This window comes from Protobothrops mucrosquamatus, unplaced genomic scaffold (assembly GCF_001527695.2).
Source record: "Protobothrops mucrosquamatus isolate PMUCROS unplaced genomic scaffold, P.Mucros_1.0 scaffold304, whole genome shotgun sequence".
NCBI classification, from domain to species: Eukaryota; Metazoa; Chordata; class Lepidosauria; order Squamata; family Viperidae; genus Protobothrops; species Protobothrops mucrosquamatus.
The window spans coordinates 844,655-862,033 of record NW_015386646.1 but is presented as its reverse complement, the minus strand read 5'-3'; the positions used below and the strand labels follow the sequence as shown (position 1 = coordinate 862,033).

Here is a 17,379-nt window from a genome sequence, read left to right as displayed (position 1 = left end):
TATAAATCATGGAATTACCAAGCCTCCTTAGAAATATTTGGCTCAGAATTCTATCAAGAATAAAATAGCTGTAGAATTTATTTGGGAGGCTTAAATGTGGACACGTCTTTAAAATCATAATTTTGAAACAATTGCAGAAACTCAGGCTTGAAACAAGACAATATTGTGAGGTTGGGAGTGATCCAGGAGTAGTGCAAACAAGGCACACTTAGAGAACCTCTTTGTTTTTTTGTCATCTGTAAACTGCTCTATGATCCTTTCCAAGCATCAAAATGTATAAATGCTTTCCAAAATAAGCCAGAATGCTGTGTTTGCTGCTTTTATTGTTTTAATCCTTTTTGATGTAAACTGGCCTTGTAAGCCACTTAGAATTGGTTACAACTAAAACAACGTGTAAGCTGGAAAAAAAAAGAAATTAAGCAATCAAATAAGCGTCACTGGAGTTAAGATGGGTTGTTTTGTATTTTTTTGTGAAAGCATACATCCATTTTTAAATTATATATAGCAAAACATCGACCAATCGTTATCATTTTCAAAGTGTTATGCAGTTTTCTGTCTCCACAGACAGATCAAACATTGTAGTGGTTCAAACTGAAGAAAATTGCTTTCATGAACTACAACAGTTGAAAAAACATGGGGGGAAGGGTAGTATTTACAGAAAGGTCACATGAGGCATTGTTTTAATCCTCCAGGGTGTAAAGCAATATTAAATCAGGCTAGTGGAGCTACAAGAAACTTGAAATGTCCATCAAGGCAGTGCTCTGCAGCATGTATCTCCAACCTGCTGCTATTAAAAAGCATTTCATTTGTTCAAGTCAAGGGACCTTCCTCATGTCCTGCTTTTGTTCTCTCCAGCCAGCTTAATCAAATATGGAAGCAGCACTGTTGCCACTAAAGGATTATTTTGCTTTATTGCTCAGGGCGAGATTGAATCATTGTGCTTCAATCATGATCTCTGGAGGAATGTAATTATCTGAGGCCCAATCTCTGCAGGCAATGTATTTATTTGGTGTCTACACTTGGTCTGCCCAAATAAACCCCACCCAGAAGATGGTGTAATGCCTCGGTAATGAAGCCCTGTCTATGTTCTCCATTTACTCTGCAGTGAAGCATCACAATCTGCTTCCCCCTTGACTTTTGGAGAGAGAGGCGGGCAAAGAGGTGTGTCTGGAAGTTTCATGCATGGCAAATCCGAGATTGATTTTTGCCCTTCACCTTGTCCTTTAATTCACCCTTGCCACTTAAGCTATTAGCACAGTTCTGTAGCCTTTGCCTGTTAAAGCTGGCTCACTCAGATGCATCTTGGTTCATATTTACTAGGTCTGCCTATGTTCACCTGGGCCCATTTTCACCACAGTTCATTAGGAACGTGTTATTGTTGGACTCCCCACCACAGTCTTTCAACTTAGCTCAGTCCTGTGCATATTCTTATCCTGAGATTTATGTCCTGCATCCACAAAAGAGGTCTTAAATCAACCAGACTGTTAACATCTCCAGTTCTGGGATCCTTGGAGATAAAATGCTGGTGTACTAATAGATGATTCATAGCTAGTCTTAAACAGAAAATAGCCTCATTTGTGCAGCACTGTCCTTTGCGGGAAGGGCTTTGTGTGTGTGGCTATGAGTCCTTTATCCATCATCAGGTTGTACAAAGATTATACCAAGCTGGAATTTAGAGACTTTGAAGTTTACATTGGCACAACTAAACAGAATTCATCGAAACAAATGAAATATTATTTAGCTTTCTTGCATCCATTATTATTTTTTCACTATTTGCTCTATGACTTAAAAACATGCTATTTTTTTTTAAAAAAAAACCTAATATGTAATCAAAATATTACATATTACACGCAGAGAAAAGCAACAAAGATGATTAAGGGACTAGAGGCTAAAACATATGTAGAATGGTTGCTGGAATTGGGTATGTTTAGCCTAATGAAAGAAGGACTAGGGGTGATATGATAGCAGTATTCCAATATCTAAGGGGCAGCCACAAAAAAGAGGGAGTCAAACTATTTTCCAAAGCACTTGAAGGCAGGGCAAGAAGCAATGGAAGGAAACTAATCAAAGAGAGAAGCAATCTAGAACTAGGGAGAAATTTCATGATAGTTAGAACAATTAATCAGTGGAACAGCCTGCCTCCAGAAGTTGTGAATGCTCCAACACTGGAAGTTTTTAAGAAGAGACTGGACATCCATTTGTCTGAAATGGTATAGGATTTCCTGCCTGAGCAGAGGGTTAGACAAGAAGACCTCCATGGTCCTTTCCAACTCTGTTACTCTCTATTCTGTAGATAAATGTGCAAACTCATTTTCATAATTGAATTTCTGTTTAATATATGGAGCTCAAACTGGATGCCTACCATGGAATTATCATAGGTTGTCTGTGGAAGACCTTTCTGCCCACCAGCTTTCATTTAAGTATGGTTCATGCTCAGTGTGCTACATTGTATCCTATTGTTATTCTATATTGAATTTTGCCTTTGGAGCTTCGTGGAATGATCTATAGCAAAGCTGATATGAAACATGAATGCTAGCTAGTGGGGCTTGAAATTAGAACGACTCCCATTAAAAAAAAAGGCATATCCCATTTCAGATCTCTGTCTGAGAAACCTTTGAGACTATTCTAATTCAAACTGGATTCCATTCATCACCATACTTGCCTGTCAATAAATGCTTAGATTAATTTTGTTGAACACTTCAATTGATCAACCGGCCCTCCTCTGCCTATCCCCCTCCTAATGAAATCAAAACTTCTCTATTTCTGCATTAGGAGAGGGACCACGTAATGATTGGAACAGCTTAATAGGCAGATACTTGTCTGCCCTTAACCTGAAATAACTCACTAGAACACCCATAAACCACATTTCTGACTGCACCATGCGGTTTATTTCTTATGAGAAATTGACAAACCTATCCTCCCAGCAAGAAATGATATTCTAGATCACAGTGAGAAGGATCGTGTTCAGGTAGATACTTATAGCGAGCTGTCCATCTGTAAAACCGTCTTCTGAAATTATCTATTCCATTGGATAAAGAATTTTGTAGAAATCTAAAGGGAACTGTGGATTGTGGAAAAGATTCATTCAGAATTTTTAAATATCTTCATGTAGAGGTATATAACACGTAATGTGTTATATACCTCTACATGAAGATATTTAAAAATAGCTTCTTTTCCAGCCTAGGAGCCATTCTCACAAAGAGCGTAAGTTGTTTACCCTAAAAGAAGTCACCATGAGGATTGCCCCCTCGGCAGCATAAATTGTTCCCAGAAGTGTGGTTATCCTTATTCTATCTTCCATTACATAATTAAACAGATTTAACAGAATATCTTTTGTTATTGGATGTTCCAAGTAAAAGGCAGTCAGTTCACACTGTTTTCCAAAATGCTTTTATTTGATTTAGTTTGTAACAATTTGAATAGAGCTACTACAGTTAAAGAAATGCCCAACTTCCCTTAATATTTCATGGCTGGATCTCTGAATTAATAGCTGTGCTTTGATTTGACAGCTATAACAGTTGCTTGAATTCTGACCCACAGGTGTGGTTTTTACAACTCCTGAAGTTTGAAAAGTGTTACACCAAAGTATTATTACTATTGCTGTTGTTTAAAAAGCTAAGGCTACCTAAGCAACAGAATGTATATCCAGAGGCAATTTATCACCTTAGTTATACAGAAAGGACTGCTTTGTTTTAGAAACCGGTTTATCTGAATTAAAAAGGCTGTATTGTAAATGATCAGCTCTTGAATTGGAGCTGTAGTAGTGAGCTTCAAAAAAAATATCATACGATGATGAGAAGAATCTTCATAATTTTGGACCCAATTGTTACATCTTACTTTGGGAACAAATTTGTCCAGTAAGCAGAAAAAAAACATTTTTGTTGCCTTGGTAGTAAAATAGACAATTCTGGGAAGGAAGCACATTCTGTTTTGTATCGTACACATGAAGAGGAATTCTCTGAATTGTCCCAACATGTTAGTCAGTAATATTACAGGACCAGCAACATGACCAATTTTTTGCTTTAAATTTTGTGCAGAACAAAAATATCTTCCTTATGACGGACTTCTGCATTCAACAAAAATAATTACTATAGATACAATTCTTGTGTACAAAGTGTACAAAACATTAAATTTCTTTTTCTTTATATTCTTGCTACGGGGATTTTCCACTGTCCTAAAGGTAAGTAAGTATTTAGGGGCCATTTGTTTTGACTCTATTTGCATCAGAGCTCCCAACATTTTTCTGTCTGGTTGCACAATCCATTAATCCACTTATAGTGTTACTAGTTATTAACATGCCTCTGTCTGGATATTCCTGCCTGGGCATGTTGTTCCACCATTTTCCGGAGGTGGATTTGCACACTGTCTTGTGCGGCTTCTAGATCCACTTTGACAAGCTGCCCATGGAGTCCAGCAACTCCAGCTACCTTGGACTGGATATCCTGTAACATAATACATCACGATTAGCAACTTTCAGATAAAGCTAGTTTCAGATTTGTTCGAGATTTAGAATAAAGCAAAGAAATCAAATCCATTCCAGTTTATGGATGAGGCTGGACATTGCTGGCAATTATTACATCAGTAAGAACACCAGCAGCATTATATAGCATTGCAATACTTGTATATTTCTGGAATTGCTGGAGCTGCCGCTTACTAAGTTCTGAAAAGTTGGATCATCCTTGATCTAAAACAGAGGTCCCCAACCTTTCTAGGTTGGCGGCCCAGAGGGAAAGGAAGGGGGAGGCATGGGGCCACGTACATGCGTAATGTAAACGGGGGCAGCACGAGTGTGCATGCGACGCTAGGGTCCGGCTGAGCGCCCGTGCAATGCTGGGACTGGACTTAGCCCCTGTGTGCTGCTGGGGATGGGCTGAATGCCTGCATGACACTGGGAGGGGACCTAGCACCCACGCAACGCTGGGAGTGTGCCTAGTGCCCACACAACACTCAGGGTGGCCTAGTGCCTGCACAATGCTCAGGGTGGTGCCCTGGGCGCTGCTTGAGGCAGGGCTAGCGCCCATGCGACACTTAGGGCAGTGCTAGTGTGAGTGGCCAGAATTCCAGAATTCTGCCATTCACGCACTCCGGTGGCCAAAAGGCCACAGCCCGGTAGTGGGCCATGGCCCACAGGTTGGGGACCCTGATCTAAAAGAAATGTATTCCAGAAAGGAACTAATGCTATTGTATGGCAAGCAAGACCAACATTTTTTATATATAAGTATGTAGGGAGAGTTCTGTTGAACCAGACAAGATTTCTCCTAATCCAATAGCCATCTTCCTCTAGGAATTTATTAGTAGGATATGAAAGTGAAACTAAGGATGGTAACTCCTCTCACCATCGGTCTCTATCAATGGGGAAAAGATCAGAATCCTGTTTCTAGAACCTGAAGCATCACACACATATATTCCATCAAGGCCATAAGCCAAGATAGCTTTATCCTGCTAAACAGCAGTATATTCCTTGTGTCCCTTCTCAGGCAAGGAACAGCCTGTAAAATGAATGGGAGGTGGGAAAATTCAAAGCATACTAACAATATAACTCCCTTTCTATTTCACTGTATTGAATGTTACAAAGAAGCAGCCAGAAGAGAGATCTGGGACTGTTGTACATTGTGTGGATCATGTGTTGCCTGCCATATTCACAGTCTTTCAGGTCCTTCAAAACAGACCCTTAAGGTTCTTTGAAGTTTCATCTTTAAACTACAATGGATGAAGACAAAGACGCTGCTTTAAGAGTTCTTTGCAAGACCCGCCTGTTCATTTTCATCTCTGTCTGATTGGAGTGACAAATTCATTAGGATTGCTTCAGCCTGATCCAAAACAATCTCAATGCAGCATTCTTTTCCTTTGGAACAGTGTTTTTCATCCTCAACAACTTTTAAGATGTGTCAAGCTTCAACTGCCCTCGTGCTGGCTGGGGGAATTCTGGAAGTTGAAGTCCACACATCAACTTGTTGCTGAGGTTGAGAAACCCTGCCTTAGGCATTAGAAAATACATTGTTATGTAACCAAGCATTTTAATGGGATGGGTACTCTATCTACTGCATTATTTTCTTTGTATGCTTTGCTTGTGGATTATTTATTTGATTCACACACTACCTGTCAGCAACTCTATATTCTAATTTTTCCTCAGACCGAAAAACCTGGGCTGTAAGTTGGGCTGAGCCCAGCTCAGAGTCAGAGTAATCCTCAATGTCTGCAACTGCACTATAAACCAGGTTTTCCTACTCTTTAATCTAGCACTTAAGCACTATACCAAACTAGCTGTACCTCCTTTTATTTTTGTGCTTTCCCTCTATATATACACAGTGTATGCAATTTAGCTCTCTCCTCTGCAACCCAGCTAAAATAGACTGTAGCTGAACGTAAATGCCATAGTAAAAGTTCCAAAATAAATGCTGATTTTTGCACAACCACCATAAATGTATGCATTAGATTCGTAGCAGCAAGATATCTTTCCCATCTCCCTTCGTGGATTGAAAGAAGGCAAGCAAATTACTGACAATAAGCGAACATCAGCTTCTGCTATATATCTATATTATGGGTTTTTGATGGTACATTGTGTGTGTGTGTGTGTGTGTGTGTGTGTGTGTGAGAGAGAGAGAGAGAGAGAGAGAGAGAGAGAGAGAGAGAGAGAGAGAGAGATTCCACATCTATATTAAGGAATTATCTGGAAAACTTGAGGATGAAGTGACTGAACAGACCAGACACAATCCTATAAGGAATTAAGTGTTGCCCAGATCCACTAAAATAAATCAATTTAACTACACTTAAATCTGCATAGGGTTAAGCTGCAAGCCTTGGACATCTCCATTAATATTTATTGGGGGCTTTCCTGGGCTCTGTCCTTGCAGTTTCTGATATGATTTATACCACTGCAGTAGGCTACTTCTACAAGGTCTTTTGTTAACCCTTCACACTGGTTTGAAATGCCAGTCTGATTCCTGGGTAAAACTCCTTTGGTAGCTTGGTATCCAAAGTGATCCAAGGTGTTGAAGGTAAATGTAGTTTACAGTCTACTGATCTCAGGAGCTCTCATTTAACAATGTTTTCTCAGTAGTCTTACCTGTCCTCTTTGTTTCTCCACAGTCTGGGCCTAGGTAGCCTGGCTTACACTCACAAAAACAGGTAGTTCCCAGGAGGATTGGTTCACCATTGTTCTTACAGGGACCACAACGGCAGGTATTGAATTCCAGTAAATACTGATCTAAAGCCCTTTTCAAGTTCCTCTTCTTGGTTTCCATATTACCAAGGCTTGTCCTAGACAATAATTCATGTATGGGCTGCAGCTGAGAAAGAACAGAAAAAAGAAAACTATTTTTACATTGTGGTTGTTAAACCTTGGGAATGTTGAAATACAATGCCCAGAAAAGTACCAGGCTATCTTAGGAAGGTGAGATTTGTAAACCAATAAATTTAAATGGTGCAAGTACAAAATGGATGGAATGGCAAAATACTTATTTTGATAATCATCTTGATAGATTTTTCCAAAGTATGAATGGCCCCGTCTGGCTTATCAAGGATTTTCTCTCAATTTTCTCCTCCCTCTTCTAAACTGCTATATGGACTTAAACAAAAATTTCCAAGGAGCAGTGTAAAATCTATTTGTGAGATTCTTATAGAGAATGGAGGAAACAATTGTGATATAGAAGCCAAAGACATCTTGACATTGAGCAAATGTCTCCTATAACTGAAACAATTGGATTAAATGCAGAAGTAGATATAAAAAATATGGATAATGTCTACAGTAAGTCAGATAACTGAAGTTCTCTTAATATACGTATCTTGGACTGTGTTGGAAACAACTGGGATTAATGCTATAGGAATCCATTAGGGGAACAAGAGTGAAAACAAGTAGTGAGCGGTGCATTGTCAATATTTTTAAAATGTCTATTATTATATTTACATTACATAAAGATACCATATATATTTATATTTAGAAACAGGGATAAAGAAGGAAGAGTTATTTAGTGATTTCAGACTCTGGTGATACTATAGACAGTCTGTTAATCCTCAGGTAGGTTTACGTCTACTTCTTATCCTGAATCTTGTATTTTTAAAGGAAATGATGATGTTCTATAAAGGAGATCATCTTTAAAAGAATCTCAGAAAAGAATTTCTCCAATTTCTCTATAAAGCTGCTAGCTGACCTGGAAGATATTGAGCAGGACACAGGTGGCAGCATTAATAGTAGCACCAAAGGCCTTATGGTGACTTTAAGAACTGACATTTTAGTGACTTCAAGTCATTGTGACTACAGAGAATTGTAAATCACTTCTAATCATTATATGTGGGAGAAAAGGCATCAAGCAACATGCCACGAGGTCTTTTAACCTCTATGTTTCTCCCTGAGAGCAGCCATAAGTTCATTAAAAATGGGTTCCTCATCTGTATCCAGTATGATTTCCCAAGTCAAGTCACTTCCTGGAACTACATAGAATATGAAGTCTCTATTTATACCAATGTACTACCCAGTGAAGCTTTTGAAAAGAAGGAATGAATCATTCTGTTTCTGCAGCTTTCCTCAATCTGGTGACTTCTGATACAAGGTTGGCTAAGATTACTGTCTTATTTTCTGGGAAAGTAGAATTCACGCCAAAGTATAAATAAGTATATACAAATATAGCATTGAAAGAGTTCAGGATGATCTCATTTCTGTAAGATCTAAGTGAAAGATTGCTCAATCTATTTGCTCTCTTTGCTGCTTACAGGGCAAATAGCTAAGATGAGCTATCCCAACAAATGAAAGTACGTACTGCAAATCAAAGCAAAAACCAAGTCAAAGAAAAGCAAGATTGTTGCCTTATAGCATGAAATATGGATTTCCCCTTTCTTCAAATATCTTAAATATAATTATTCATCTAATCATTATACAAAAAGTTATGTTGGATCAGACTCTGTTTTTACTGTAGCTACCCAAAGGACTTTGGGTAACCCAGAAGTCGAAGATGAAGACAATAGGTCTTTCCTAATCAGATGTGTCTTCCACTGGTGTCTGGAGGCAACATTGGAGTCATCATGGCCAATTATCATTGTTAATCTTATACACAATGAACATCTATAATATACAGACATTTACACCTATGGGAGCAATGTCCACAATCACCTGGCTGCAATACAAATGCTTGCCTCTTCTCTATCTGAATTTCTCTCCACTCAACATCTTCAGTGGGAGAACTTTCCCCAACCATTTTGATGACAGTAGAAGTGAGGAAATACCTCACCAGGCATTTTCTCCACGCTCTGCATTATTTTAAAAATGCTTATTATATTCCTTTCTCAGCCTACCATTTTTCCTGAGCTAAAAGCGTAAACCTTGCAACTGCTTGCCCTAAGGGACTGTTCTAGTTCCCTTTATCATGCTGATCATCTTTTTCTATAGTTTTTTTTTCCATTTTTGTAATATCTTTCTGCAATGAATGGAACTATACGCAGCATGCCAGAAGAAGCTGGCTTCCCTCATTGATTTGTATAATAGACATTACACTACCATCAGTTTTAATTTTATACTTCTAAAATTTTTGCACTGTTTGCAGTGTGCATTCTTTTCCCTGCTACAATCTGCTTTGAATATTCTGTGCAAATGGAAAAACAAGATATACACTGAATAAGCTTGTACATGTTTTAATCTTGTACTTCATATTTTAAATATTATGTCGTATAATATGCTTTAATTGTGATGCTTCTAACATGAGTAAACAAACAGACGCATTGACCCTTTTTCCAAACGTTTAAAGTTGTCTTTTTTCATCCAAGTTTGCTACTGAATAAGGACAAATTGTCGTTGCCATCTAAGGGTTATTTCCCCCCCCCCAGTTTCTCAATACAGACAACACTTCTTAAATTTTCTGTTTCTCTATTCCAATTATTAACTAAGCCTGACTCTACTGAGCTTCTGACCAGGTCTGCCATCTGCCAAGACTTTCTAATTGTTACACAACATGGAATTTGCCTTTTACAGCAGCTACATGCTGGATAAATATTTTCACAGAGTGACAGTTTGCAAGTTCAAGAACCTTTCCGATCAATCATTGGCTGAGATCAAAATGGGCTTTTGGAGACGTAAAGGAGGTGGGCTCTGAGATTCATATGGAGTGGAGGTCTCTAGCTCATCTGGGCTGCAAAAATCCTGCTGAGCCCAGATGACAACAAAGACACATAGGCATCTCTAATTCTTTGCTACTTTTTATTGGTAGCCTGGAGCTGTGCAGCCCAATGCACAGGAGCCTTAGTGTGGAAAGAGTGATCAAGTGACAGAAATACAAATAGTGTGCAGAGTTATGAGGAATGCTGACATAGGCACAGGGGCAGTCTGTTTACCGAGATTTCCCGTAATTCAAGAGGATGAGAGGATTGCGGCATAAGACATCCTCCACAGCCTTGAAAAAAAAAGGTGTTTTAAAAAAAAACAATATTTACACAAGAAATATTTAGCAAACAACAGTAGGTCAAATGGAGAGGGCATTCAAGTGGACATTAGTAATTATTAGATGTCTGAATCTACTCCAAAGACATCAGCACTTGCGATGCTCCTAAAGCAGTCTTTTAAGGGTTATAGAGTAGGTGACAGGCAAATAGTTTCATTCAGAATTCATGGAAATTTATCCAGCCAGGATGGGAAAGCTGGTCTTGCTTCAGTTAAATAAAAAAACAAAAGAAAATGGGGTAACATACAGTACCTTAAATCAGCACCTTGCATGTGTGTTAAGATTAAAACTCTAGAATTTAAAGAGCAGTGAGGGTTTTACTGTTCCAAAACATCTGAACATGCCAGAATTGGGGAGCTGAATTATACAATGATCCCAAAAAGTGAATTGCATAAAGGTTCTCTGCAAGAAACTGGCAATTAGACGATCTCCAAAATTTCCCTTTGTTTCCCTTATGATTCTGAGCTGCTCAGGATTTTCTGTATAAGATAGTCAGCTATGTAAGTTTTTGAATAAATAAAATCTCTCTCTAACAGTGAATGTGAAGGACAGGAATATCTCTCTGCTACCACACATATATTGCTATTCATGCCCTAAAAAAAATTCTAGGGAGAAAAGCAGCTGGAGGGGACAGCAGGATATATTCAGAGCATAAATTCTGAATACTTTATGTTCAAGCTAAAACGAATGGTAGCGTAGGGTGATAAACTCCAGGGGAAGAAACAACATTGCTTAAGAGGCTGGTATGTCATTTCAAATGTTGTTAAATGGCATCTTCTTCCAAATGTACAAAGTAACAACCAGTCTGTCCCCTGAAAAGATGCAAAACAACATCGTTCTAGGAACTTTTGCCTGACAGCTTTAATTTCTTGGATAAGTAGCTGCAGCCATTTAATCGTACAGGTGTATCATCATTTCCCCCCCCCCCCAATGGCATTCCACCTTAGAAAATATCCAGTGTACAATTGTGCTGTAAGAAAAGATAACACTGAGAAATGATAACTTCAGAAGCCCCAGCAAAAAATAAATTGGCAGCCAGGAGTACCAATTTATTAGGTTGAAAACGATGCTGATGTCTGGTTGGGTCACCAATTTCAGGAATGTGAATATTAAATGTGACTTATTATTTACAATTTTGTTACTGCAAACCATGGAATAAGTTTCTATGCTTTACAACTTTATCCCACATATTTGACAGCTAAGTCACAGTTATTTTTGGGATTAAAACTGGAGGTAATCCTTACTATTATGTCAAAAAAGAAAAATGCATTTTTTATTGGTTTGAAGTGATTATGATGGTCATTTATCAGATTCAGGAGAAGCTTTTGTAAAGTTTGCTTGTTATCTGCAGACTTCTTTATGAACAATGAAAATGGAAAGGCAGTAGAAAAGGGAAACAATGAGGACATTACTCTAAATACGCCAGATCAATTGATTGTAGATGGAAAATGGTTCAGTTGCCAGAATTCTTGTAACCTCATCCCTTTCTTGTTAATAAATATTGCTAAAGAAAATATATGAGACTTCTGCTTGGATTTAGATAGTGGCAAACAACCTTACAGCAATGAAAAACTATAAAAATAGTTCATAGTATCTCACTACATTCTCTATGTCTGTTAATTCAATGAATGTAAGATTGATTACATTATGGGTTCTAGATACCGGCCAAGTGTCAAGGATTTTGCACATCATAGTCTACTGTTTTATGTAGTTCAGGTGGTCAGCTGGAATCCTAGTATCTTTATTCTCTCTTGATTGATAGTGTACATTAATAATGTGTAGACTAAAGATCAAATTCCTGAATAAATCCAAGAGTGTTTTAATTGGCAAATATTCCTGGCTCCATGCCTAACTGCATCATATATTAGACAATTCATATGCTTTAATCCTTTTCAATCCTCCACTTCCAACTGACCTACTATCATTAGAAAGTGTGGGGGTGGGGAATGAATGAGTGATGAATGCTAGTCTGAGAATCACAAGCATTCTAGAACTACTTTATCTTCTATTTTAAGACATATAATGCACTGATGCCATACTTGTAGCCAGAGCTGAGTATACAGCAACCCAACAAATGAATCGTTTCATTTGGTTAGCTTAGAGAAGTCTTAGTTGCATTGCTCAGCAACCAAAGGTACAGAATTCTCTCCTTCTGGACAAAACCAGAGTCCTATTATATTTCTTGGTGATCTAAGCATGCTGCCAGATAGAAAACCTATGCAAAAGAAAGCCAGAAAAGCTTTTTATGGCTCCTTTTATTTTTTGAGACAAAATGTCCACAATTTATTTCATTTAAAAAAACCTGTATGATGTGTATGATCTAGCTAGCACAATCTTCTTCAGCATCTTCTGCTCCAAATGTCTCTATCAACCAGAGAAACAATTAGAAGGCAATTGACTATTTCCACCTCTATTTCTCATCTGAGACAGGATATCTAAACTGCCTGATTGTCAGTGCTTCATGTCAGGATTAATGATATCAGTACCTATGTTGAAAAAAATGCAGTTCATTCTTCCTTGTTGAAGAACAACGATCCTCAATTTCCTATAAAATGAGTGCTCCTATTCCCACCTTTTGGCAATCTAGTTGCCATGGTGCAATAAACATAACCTTAAACATTAAGAATTAAAGTCTTCTTCTTACCTCTCCCTTACTTTAGAAGTCTTGTTTTGCTTCTTCTTCTTCTTTTGTTTTTAAAAAATACATTTGTATCCTTGTGAAATGGGGAGAAGGTCAGCGTATCTATAGCCCATTATATTTAAGCCTGTTCTAAGATGGAATCGCTATCAAAATATAAAATGATCTGCTCCAGTACACTTTCAATCCTTTAGAAATGCGGCATTCTTACACGTGAAAGCAAAGGCTTACCTCAAAATCAATAATGGTGGGATTAAGTTTTAATGACCTCCCCCAGTAGCGGTATGCTACGGAGTTCTTATTTTCCATGATTCTGGCAATGGATGAGGCATCTCCACCTTCAACCCGAGGAATAATATCTTCTATTACTGACTTTTTTTCCTTGTCCTCTGGAAAGTTAAAGAGTTGAAAGAATTAGGGTTCATTTCTATGATTCCCCTAATTTTACAGGCATTCATTAATTGAAGTAACTTAAAAGAGGATAAGTCTTACAAGAATTTGGAACAGGCAGTAAAAAAACCTCTATTGGTGCTGTTCATCTATAATACATAATCTTAATATGCGCAGCATTTGTCAATATGGATATCAAAAGTGCACCATAAAGTTGACCTCCTTTTTGTGAATTCAAAATATTTTTCCCTGTTATTTTTCCTTCCCCCTTTAATTTGCCATTCATCTTTATGAATGAAATCAATTAAGGACAGAAATTAGCAAAAAGTGGAATGAGTCCTATGACATTCAAATGACTTTGAGGACATTCCTATATACGGCCTAGTCATTTTGTGACCAAGACCACCATGTACCCGTCACAAACATTTCTCCAAGACTTTTTTCCTTTGAAATAATCCTTAATTTCTAAGACAAATTGTGTTTTATCAAACAAAATAAGGACCGGCAGCAAGAGAATAAAGTAGAGTTTCATCTATTTTGCTCTGTGAAGAATAATTTCTAGTGCGTGAGTCCCCTCATTGAAACAAAAACATTTTAAATACGCAAGTGAGGAAGTCTATTTCCTACCTCCGCCCATGCCTCCATCTGAGCCACATTTACTGAAGTTCACCTTGGTATTTACATCCATAGTTTCTTGAAATGGAAAACTTAAGCCAATCGATGCCCCAAAACAGCTATTTACATAATCCTTTTTAATTTCTATAGTAAAGGAAGAAATCATGAATATCATTAGCATGTTTATACCCATGGATAATTGATGAACCTTCATGTCTTAGTAACCAACAGAAGCACGGTAAGAACATCCATATTTGCATTTCAACATTTTTTTCACTGGTCATTCATTGTCTCTAAAATAATGTCTGCCAAGGGTACAACAAAAAAACCAAGATGGCAGGCACAGCCATATGATAAAAGCCCTGTCCTTTTCCACAGGCAAGACAACATTAAAAAGGGTGGGAATTCACCCTTACATTGTGACACACATAAACAAAGGTGGGAATTTAACTGCATAGCTGTAGCTACTTTTTTTGACTCCATCCCTGGCAGCTGGTATCTGGAAAGATATTGACAGAAACTAGGTGAATGCATTTCTGCTTTAAAAAAACCCAGTATAAATTACATTTCCATAGTTGCCACTGTGTAAGCCATGTATGGGATTTGAAAAATAAGAATGTCTAAGAAGAGATGTGTAAAAATAACTGAAATTACATATTTTTGAAAAACAAAATTTGAAACAATTTATCTAAGTCAACCTATATTCAATTATGCTGCTGATGCTACAAACAAAGGCATAGCCAAGGTTCTGTTCATATTTTTGGTCCTTCAAGAAATAGAGGAAATTTCTTTGGTTTCCCCTCATAATTGGAAAGGCTGCCATATTTTGAAACACTTTGGAAACTATTCTGAAGAAAAATTTCTCTATTCTTTCTTAAAGGAGTCAAACTTTTTAAAAAGTTTCTACATAATGTAAGCCTGAAAAAACCCAGCTGCCCCTGCTTTAAGGAATCCATTCGTTAAAATTAAAGCAGTCTGTAGAAGTGACTCTCAAAGCAGCAGCACCATTGGAAGATTGGAAAAGTTGGATTTTTATTTTTATTTTATTTTGATAAACAGCAAGAAGATACTTTGGTGGATCAAGGCTCAAGACCATCTTCCAAATCATTTTCCAAACCTTCTAAACTCGGGTTTAAATAGAAAATATTGCCCTGTTGCCCAGTATTCTCTGCTACAACCTATCTCCTTTCACTTTCCACTAGTAAAAATGCCTGGAGGCGCAGAGAATACCACTGAGCCAACTATGGTTCAGTTCTGTCACCTCAAAAGTTGTGAGAAATTGGCATACCATCCAGCAAGATTTCAAAACCCATAAAGCCTACCAATTTTGAAGGTTGCCTTACTTCCTTTGATGTTTCATACAATGAATAAAGTACATAGGAAATTAATTGCAAGCCACCATACTCTTTACATATATTGTAAGTGCAACCTGCTAGAAACATAGTAATACCAAAGATATTATAAATGCAGCAGTTTTTCCTAACTTGCTACTTTCAGAGGTAAAAATTGTAATACAACATTTTTGAATGGCATCAGCTTAGGGAAGACAGAAACCATGATAGGTTTCTCCTGTAGAATCTTGCCTATTTCCTTTTAGACCCAAAAGTATTCTTTGTCAAATTTTATGAAATTCTATTCAGTATTTCAACAATTTATTTAATAGACATCAGACTGATCTCTTTTTTAAAAAATCTTTCTCAGTGAGGAAAATCCATATATGTTTGTTTTGGTAAGTTTGCATTTGCACATAATAGTCAGCCAGTTTTTATTTTAACCATAGTTTGCTGAACAAGCCAAGAACAGCTGAAGTCACTGCTTGCTTGACTAATGCCTCATTAATTTTCTCAATTTCTTCCACTGGTACCCAGAAGATACAGATGGAGTACAAGAACAAAGAATAAATTGGAATTCGGGCATTTAGATTAAAACAAACCATAGTTTCATTAAGCCAGGATTCATAAATCAAAGACGAACCAGCGTTTCACATTCAGACTTTGTGGGCAAAATAAAGCAGTGTTTCTTAATTGGGCTGGCTTGCACACTATGCTGTCCTTTCTATTGTGACTAAATATATTGTATCACTATTGCTTCATGTAAATAGGGAACTAAAGTTTAATGTTTCCCAATGAGCAGAAAGTCCCAATAAAGCTATGACTCGGACTGTACTTTGCCATACCTAATAGAACAAAGTCTCCCTACTGCTGAATTTATATTCATTTGCTGCCAACTGGCAGAATATTAATAAATCCATAGTATTGTTTGTATTTAACTACTCCACCACTGTTTAACAACACACCTGGGTGAAATATATTTACTTTAAACAAAAAGAAATGATTAGTTCTTTTCTCAGTGTTTCAACAATATATTCTAGAACCTCTTAAGTAATTAGTTGCAGCAAAGACCTGTCAATACAATTTGTTATTGGTAGTCATGAGAGGATTGCTCCTACTTTGATCAATGGTATGTAGTAGATGTCATAAAATGATCATACAAAATATATTGGCAGTGTAGGAAAAGAGAAAACAAGATTATTTATTGTCTTATTGTAATTCCAGGGGGCTAAATAGGGTACACAAATTAGATGGATTTCTGCTTTTAATTTTAGAATTAATCACAGTGTGAGAAAGTTTCTTTCTGTTGTATAATTAGAAATCACAAATAAATGGCATTGCTCTTCTGTGAAACCATACAAGAATAATGATTTGCTCTGAAACAAAAAAATCAAAGTAATCTTTGAGCAATTTTTGTAACTCTATTTTTTATTTTTTTAAACTGAATCTTCATCAGAAGATAGAGAAATGTAGGTAGCTAACATTTACACTTAGTACAAAGTCTATTACATACAAACATGTATATTTTGTTTTGTTCTCTCTTTTTCTTCTCCCATAAAAATTTTCTCCCCAAAGAAGCCTTAAAAGGCCTCCATAAAAAATAATGAAACCAAATTTCAATAAAACAAATTAAACAAAACAAACAATAAAATCACTAATACTAAAAAAGTGTATCTATATATGCCTCAATATATACGAATTAAAACATTTTTTTAAAATACAAAGGCTTAGTCAGGAGGTCCAAATGAAATACCCATCTGTCTATCTGTCCCTCTATCTATTTACCTACCTACTTTTCTAGTTATTTTGATTTACACTTTTAGTTTCTTAAACATATACTGATTGTATATGAATGCCTACAATAACTGATATATAAACAGTGGCTTTGGACAGAGAGAGGGGTGGCATATAAATTTAATAATAAATAAAAATACCATATAATGCCTATATGAACCAGCCAACTGCTCATGTTGCATTC

General features: G+C 37.0%; 1 protein-coding gene across 1 annotated transcript in view; it reads right to left on the bottom strand.

The window, feature by feature from the left end:
• Positions 1-4,290: 4,290 nt before the first annotated feature.
• The window catches only part of C8A (complement C8 alpha chain), a 33,745-nt gene continuing 20,656 nt past the window's right edge, over positions 4,291-17,379 (bottom strand). The window contains exons 8-11 of the mRNA XM_015815036.2: positions 14,083-14,214; positions 13,297-13,454; positions 7,067-7,289; positions 4,291-4,442 (exon numbers count right to left, since the gene is read on the bottom strand). Of these exons, the coding sequence (XP_015670522.2) occupies positions 4,291-4,442; positions 7,067-7,289; positions 13,297-13,454; positions 14,083-14,214 (665 nt within the window). The remainder of the gene's footprint in view (positions 4,443-7,066; positions 7,290-13,296; positions 13,455-14,082; positions 14,215-17,379) is intronic.